Genomic DNA, 7,500 nt, shown 5'->3' on the forward strand with positions numbered 1-7,500 from the left:
GAGAGAGAGAGTTGGAGAGAAGAGAGAGAAAGAGAGTGAGAAAAGAGAGAAATGATGAGACAAGAGAGGTCGAGAGGAAGAAAGAGAGAAGAGAGAGAGTGTGAGAGAGAGACGGAGAGGAGAGAGTACGAGAGAGAAACAAGAGAGGGGGGGGGGAGAGATGAGAGAGCGAGAGAGAAGAACGAGATGAGAGTGAATGAGAGAGAGGATGAGAGAGAGAAGAGAGAGAGGTAGGGAGAGGAGATGGAAGAGAAAGAGACGAGAGAAGATTTTTAGAAAGAGAGAGAGAGAGAGAGGAGTGAGGAGATGACGACGAGAGAGAGAGTGTGGGAGAGAGAGAGATAGAGAAAGAGAGAGAGAATGAATGAGAGAAAGAGAGAAGAGGAAAGAGAGAGAGAGAGAGAGAGAGAGTGATGAGAGAGAGAGAGAAAGCGAGGAGAGAGAGAGAGAGAGAGATCGAGACGTGAGTGAGGAGTGAGGAGAGAGACAAGAGAGAGAGAGAGAGAAAGGAAAGAGAAAGATCGAGAGAAAGATGAGAAAGAGAAAGAGAGAGAAGAGAGGAGAGATGATGTAGAGAGAGAGAGAGGCTATGAGAGAGATCGATGAGAGAGAGAGAGAGAGAGGAGAGAGAGAGAAGAGAAAGAAAAAGATCAAGAGAAAGAGAGAAAGAGAAAGAGAGAAAGAGAAAGAGAAAGATAAAGATAAAGATAAAGAGAAAGAGAAAGAGAAAGATATAGAGAAGTAAAGAGAGAAAGAGATAAAGAGAGAGAGAGAGAGAGAGTTAGAGAGAGAGAAAGAGAGAAAGAGAAAGAGATAAAGAGATAAAGATAGAAAGAGAGAGAGAAAGAGAAAGAGATAAAGAGAGAAAGAAAGAGAGAAAGAGATAAAAAGAGAGAGAGAGAGAGAGAGAGAGAGAGAGAATACTTACAGAAGCACCTGTACTTACATGCCATTGCAATTATTCACACACAATGCAGGCCTCTACTTACAAAGCTCACATTGTAAATAATAAAAAAACAAAGAACAAAATAAAGATTAATTCAGAGCTCTTTTAGAGTAGGACTTTTGAAAAAAAAAAAATATGAATAAATAGATGCATAATACTTAAACTTGCGCCACTGAGGAACTACTGACACAGCCAGACACTTACACCATACTTATAAAGCGAAAATAAATAGACGAATAACCGAGAGTACAAGACAATGCTATACATTCAACACACAGGCCTAGTTTTAGTTGATGGGTTAAAAAATTTTTTTTTTTTTGGGGGGGCGGTTGTTGACGTAATCATCATTTCTTACCCTTTTCTTTGGGTAAAGATTAAATAATATATCCAATTTAAAAGGTAGAGATAAACAATAATGATATAATCCATGTTAATGAGTAATAAATATGTAATAATATTGCTGGAAGGTTCGATTACCTCTCGAAAATTAAATCAATTCCTTCGTTAATCTTCGAATTTAACGCCTTTCTCTGCCTTCTATTCAGTTCATTTCCTTCAAAATACCTCGAGTGATGAATCATCTATTACCATTTCTCAATGTAGTAAAAAAACTCACCTTTAGACATGATAAAAATTGGTTCCAAAAGAATGAGAGAAAAAAATCACGTATTTTTTAAAATCTTCCTCTCGCTTTCCTTAAATTCTGTTGAGTAAATGAAAGATATTTTTAAAATTATTATTTTCTTGTCCAATTTCTCATATTTTTTTCTTCCAGTTTTGGGTTTTGTTCATAAGAAACAGGAATATATATTTTTTTTTTGTAAGATCAATTTGAATTTTACTTTTATGTACATATTTTTTTTTTCTAGGAGTGGGATTGAATTGGAAATATTTGGAATGTTGGAATGTCATTCTTTGAAATACTTTTTTTTTCTTTTTTTTTTGGCTGTAGGTGGTTTCTTGTGATTTATTATTCAGTATTCAGTAATATTTTCATACCTTTTTCTCTCCCTCTTAGTCTCTGTCTGTCGTTATCTGTTTGTCTGTCTCTCCCCCCTCTCTCTCTCTCTCTCCCTTTCTCTCTCTCTCTCTCTCTCTCTCTCTCATTCTCTCTCTCTCTCTCTCTCTCTCTCTTTCTCTCTCTTCTCTCTCTCTTCTCTCTATCTCTCTCTCTTTCTCGTTTCTCTCTCTCTCTCTCTCTCCCTCTATCTCCTCTCTCTCTCCCTCTCTCTCTCTCTCTCTCTCTCTCTCTCTCTCTCTCTCTCTCTCTCCCCTCTCTTCTCTCTCTCTCTCTCTCTCTCTCTCTCTCCTCTCTCTCTCTCTCTCTCTCTCTTCTGTCTCCCCCCCTCTCTCTTTCTCTCTCTCTTCTCTCTCTCTCTCTCTCTCTCTCTCTCTCTCCTCTCTCTCCCTCTCTCTATCTATCTTATTATCTATTCTTTATATGGAATATATCAATCAATCTTATCTATCTATCTACCTCACTCTCTCTCCCTCTCCCTCTCTCTCTCTCTTCTCTCTCTCTCTCTCTCTCTCTCTCTCTCTCTCTCTCTTTCTTTTCTCTCTCTCTCCTCTATCTCCCTCTCTCTCTTCCCCTCCTCCCCCTCTTTTCTCTCTCTCTCTCTCTTCTCTCTCTCTCTCTTCTTTCTTCCCCTTTCTCTCTCTCTCTCTCTCTCTCTCTTTTCTCTTTTCTCTCTCTCTCTCTCCTTTTCTCTCTTCTCTCTCTTCGCTCTCTCTCGCTCCCCTCTTCTCTCTCTCTCTCTCTCTCTCTTCCTCTCTCTCTCTCTCTCTCTCTCTCTCTCTCTCTCTCTCTCTTCTCTATCTTTTCTCTCTCTCGCTCTCTCTCTCTCTCGTCTCTCTCTCTCTCTCTCTTTTCTCTCTTTTCTCTCTCTCTTTTCTCTCTCTCTTTCTCTCTCTGTAATTTAAAATGAAATATACATATATATGTAGTACATATATTAATATTTTCCATATATATAATTTATCCCACATATATAAAACACACACATATTTTTATATATAATATATTATATATATATTATATGTGTGTGTGTGTGTGTGTGTGTATTTATTTTATATATATATATATATTATATATAGGGGTGTTTTTGTGTTTTGTAGTGTGTGTGTGTGTGTGGGGTGTGTTGTGTGTGTTGTGTGTGTGGTGTGTGTGTACACACATATTACGTTTTATAATTTATATATAAAATTATATTATATACACAACCCATTACATACACACAACCAAATCAATTTCAGTTTGCAAGGATTCAACGCACAGTTATCCTATCCTCACTAATGAAAAAAAAAAAACGAAGAAAAAGAAGTAGATAAAGAAGCTTATAACTCACAGGAAGAAATTCGTGACAGGAAAAAAAGGGCGAAGAATCGGGGGGTTAAGAGGAGACAAGCCAAGTGAAGGGGTTTTTTGGTCGGCATCAAAACTGAAAGAGGGGAATAAGGGAGGGAGAAGAAGAAAGGGGGGAGATGTGGAGGGAAAAGGAGATAGTTTAAATAAGGGGAGAGATGAGAGACTGAGGGATGGGAAAGGGAGTGAGGGGAAAGGGGGGTTGGAAAATGAGGAGGGCGGAGAGGAAGGAGAATTGGGGGGAGAGGTGAGGAAAAGTGAGAGGGAGAGGGGGATAATGAAGAGAGGGAAGGGAAAAAGAGGAATTCGAGGGCGAGATGGAGAGAGAGGAAAGGAAGGGAAGGGGGAAGAAGATGAGAGAGAGAGGAGTGAGAGAGGAGGGAGAGGAGAGAGTAGAGAGAGTTGAGAGAGAGGGGAGGGGGAGAGAGAGAAAGAAAGAAAGATTAGAGCGAGGGAGAGAGAGAGGGGAGAGAGAGGAGAGGGGAGAGAGATGAGAAAAGAGAGGGGAGAGAGAGGGGAGTTGAGAGAGAGAGAGAAGATAAGAGAAAGAAAGAAAAAAGAAAGGGAAAAAGAGAGAGGGAGGGAGAGAGAGAGGGAGTACGAGGGAGAGAGAGAGGGGATGAGAGAAAGAGAAGAGGAGAGGAGAGATGAGAGTGAGAGAGATTGGGGAGGAGAGAGAGGAGAAAGAGAGAAAGGGAAGGAAGAAAAGAGAGGGGAGAAAGAGAGGGGAGAGATGAGAGAGAGATGGAGAGAGGGGAAGAGATGAGAGAGAGATGGGGGAGAGATGAGATTGAGAGAGGAGAAGGATGAAAAGAGAGAGTGAGAGGAGAGTGAGAGAGGAGGAGAGAGAGAGAGAGATGAGAGAGGGGGAGAGGAGGAGGAGAGAGAGAAGAAAAGACAAGAGAAAGGAAAAAGAGAGAGGGAGAGAGAGAGATGAGAGAAGAGAGAGTGAGAGGAGTATGAGAGAGTGAGAGAGAGAGGAGAGAAGACGAGAGAGAGAGTGAGAGAGAGAGAAGAGAAAGAGGGTAAGAAAGAAAAAGGAGGAGAGGGAAAAAGAGAGAGAGGAGAGAGAGGGGGAGAGAGAGAGAGGAGAGAGAGTGAGAGAGAGAGAGAGAGAGAAGAGAGGAGAGAGAGAATGTAGGGAGGAGAGAGGAGGAGTTTAGAGAGAAGAGAGAGAGAGAGGAGAGAGAGAGAGAGAGAGAGGAGAGAGAGATGAGAAGAGAGAGAAGAGAGATGAAGAGAGAGAGAGAGAAAGAAAAAGAGAGGAGAGAGAGAGAGAGAGAGGGAGAGAGGAGAGCAAGAGAAAGAGAGAGAGAGAAGAGAGAGAGAAAAGGGGAGAAAAGAGAGAGATGAGGGAAAAAAAGAGAGGAGGAGAGAGGAGGAGAGAGGAGAGAGAGAGGAGAGGAGAGAGAGGAGGAGAGAGAGAGAGGAGAAGAGATGAGAGAGAAAAGGGGAGGAAAGGAGGAGAGAAGAGAGGAGATGAGGAGACGGGAGAGAGAGAGGAGAGGGGGGGTGGAGAGGAGATGGAGAGAGAGAGAGGAGAGAGGAGAGTGAGGAGAGGAGAGAAAAGAAAGAGAGAGAAGAGGAGGAGAGAGAGAAGAGGAAGAGAGAGAGAGAGAGAGAGAGCAGGGGTGGGATAGTTTTATTTTTTATGCATTTAAAACCCCATCCCTGTGAGATTAATCAGCTCCCCCTCCCCCCTCCCCCTTACCCCCCCCCGTTCAACCGTTACTTGCACCATCACAAAAATCCCCTTAAATCAACTATTTACAGCCAAAATACCATTTATTAAAATAAGATTACCTGTAAGTAATCTAAATATTCTTATTAGAGATACTGATCACCTCTAAATAACCAAAATATAAGAGTAATTTTCGTGTTGTTTTTCCCTGTGAAGATAACCTCCGTCAACCCTTTTGCCACGTACGAGTCCAAGTTTCTTCGCTTTTCTTCTCTCTTTCGCGGAAAAGGGAGCTATTTCGACGCCGAAAGTGGTATGTGGGCTTGGCAAGACGTGTTCCTCAGTGGTCTGTGTCGGTTCGAGGAAAATGATTGCGTTGTTTTCAAAAGAAGCTTTTTTTTTTGACGGGGTTCGGGATTGATTCGAGGGAGTTGGGGAATTTTGAGAAAAACTTGATAAATTTGTTTATTTGTGATGATAATTGGGTGTTGTGGGAGGGCTTTTGTCTCGAATTAGGTCTCTGGGGGATATGTGTTAGGAGAGGATGTTTTTGGGGTAGAAAATGGGGAAAATTCCATCGGGGGAGCGAGTTCTAGGGGCTGTGTTTGTGGCATGCGTTTAAAAGGGGAGGCAGGTCGAAAGGGGATAATGAGTGAGGGATTAGGTAAGGGGCTATGAGGGCAATGAGGGCCGGGGGAGGTGGGTTTAAAATGCGGGGAAAAAATTTATTAGCTTTTTGGTAGTTGTGGAGGGGTTTGTTTTACCCTTTCCCAAATGTCTTTTTTAAGTGTATTTTTCGTCGTTTTATCCTTTTCTGTTGCATTTTCCTGTTTTTGTTTCCAATTTTTGCATTTAAGCTAAAGCTATTCTGTTCTGGGAATGACTCAACTAATCATTAGAAATTGAGGTTAGGAAGAGGGCTTTATATGCAGTGAGATTCATTTTTCGTGTATGGCAAAATCGCCTATAACCACATTAAAAGAGATAATATGACAGAGAAGAGAGAAGATCAACCCATCTCTTTTCCTCATTGTGTTTTCCTTGCGAGGATAAAAACAAATATGACTGCATAACTCTTACTGCGATGTCAGGGGTTTGGTATCTATATATTGTTGGCGGGGAAATTTTTTTGTTTTAAGTGTTCAAGTGTTTTGTTAAGTTTTAGTGCTTTCAGGGGAAATTGATATATAGATATCCCCATCTTTTATCAAGTGCCCCCCCCAAAGGGGGATTTGAACCAGAGAATCAAAAAAAGTGGAAGTGAAAAAGTTTGGTTTTTTATATAAAAAACTTGATTTCAAACCCGGGGGTCCGAGGATGGAGCCTTTGGTAGGGTAATTAATTTATATTTTAAAATCCCTCGGGGGTATTTAAAAGGGGGGAATATGGGAGGAATTTTATTGGGCCGGGATTGTTTTGTTTCCCCAGGGGTTATGGGGCAGAGGGGCCCCGGCTGGTGAAAAGTGTTGGGGGTTTTTAAAAGGGTGATTTGGGTTGGTTTATGGGAAATTTTGGGTGGTATTTCCTTGGTGGTGGGCGTTTGGGGGTTTCCGGTGATGTAGGTAGTGGGGGGTGGGGCCTGGGTGGGGGTTTGGGGATTTGGGGGAGCCCGGGGTTTGGTTTTGGTGGGGTTGGGAAAGGGAGTACTCCCCGAGGTGGACGAGAGGGAAGGAGGGGCCCGGGCGGAGAAGAAGGGCCGGCGGGGGCGAAGGAGAAAGGGGCGGAGAAGGAGGGGCCCGGGGAAGGGGGAGGGAAGGAGAGGAGACGGAGAGGGGAAGGAGACGAAGGAGGGGACGAGAGAGCGGCGCGGGGGCGCGGAAAGGGAAAGGGAGGAAGGAGCCGGAGAGGGGGGGAGGGAGGAGACGGAGAGACAGGAAGCGAAGAGCATTCGACGAGCCTGAGCATGCGTGCGCCCGATTCCCTCGCCTGCGATGGCCTGGATGGAGGGACGCCGCGCGGCGCCCCCCAGCGCCACGCCTCCCTTCCTTTTCCTCGCCACCCCCCGCCCCTACCCCCTACCAAGCCTCCCATCTCATTCCCTTCCTCTTCTCCTTCTCTTCTCCTCCCTTTTCCTTTTTCCTTCTCCTTTCTTCTCTTTCCTTTTTCCTTCTTCTCCTTCTTCTTCTTCTCCTTCATCTCCTTTCCTTTTTCCTCCTTCCTTTTCTCCTTCTCATTTTCCTTCTCCTTCTCCTTCTCCTTCTCTCCTTTTTTCCCAGCCTAATTTTCCCTTGGGCCCTTCATCCCCTCTTCTTCTCTTCCTTTCTTCCTCTTCTTCCTTATTTCTCCCCCTTTCCTCTTCCTCCCTTCCTATTTTTCTTCTTTTCCCTTTTTCTCCTCTTCTCCTGTTCCTCCTCTTCCTCTTCTCCTCTCCCTCTTTCCTCCTCTTCCTCTCCTCCTTTCCTCTCTTCCTCCCCTTTCCTTCCTTTTCTTCCCTTTTTCCTCTTTGTTTCCTCTTCCCCCTTTTTCCGTTCCCTCTCTGTCCCTCTCCCTCTTTTCTCTTCCTCCCTC

General features: G+C 43.6%; 2 protein-coding genes across 2 annotated transcripts in view; one reads left to right on the top strand and one right to left on the bottom strand.

The window, feature by feature from the left end:
- Positions 1–1,652, bottom strand: part of LOC125034207 — an 8,129-nt gene extending 6,477 nt beyond the window's left edge. Inside the window, exon 1 of the mRNA XM_047625909.1 lies at positions 1,563–1,652. Within this exon, the coding sequence (XP_047481865.1) occupies positions 1,563–1,572 (10 nt within the window). The 5' untranslated portion in view covers positions 1,573–1,652. The remainder of the gene's footprint in view (positions 1–1,562) is intronic.
- A 3,560-nt stretch (positions 1,653–5,212) lies between these two features.
- LOC125034310 (trans-Golgi network integral membrane protein 2-like) overlaps positions 5,213–7,500 on the top strand; it is a 19,155-nt gene continuing 16,867 nt past the window's right edge. Inside the window, exon 1 of the mRNA XM_047626086.1 lies at positions 5,213–5,305. The gene's annotated coding sequence lies outside the window, so the exon portion shown is untranslated. The remainder of the gene's footprint in view (positions 5,306–7,500) is intronic.

The sequence above is a fragment of the Penaeus chinensis genome, chromosome 17 (assembly GCF_019202785.1).
Source record: "Penaeus chinensis breed Huanghai No. 1 chromosome 17, ASM1920278v2, whole genome shotgun sequence".
In the NCBI taxonomy this organism is placed as follows: Eukaryota; Metazoa; Arthropoda; class Malacostraca; order Decapoda; family Penaeidae; genus Penaeus; species Penaeus chinensis.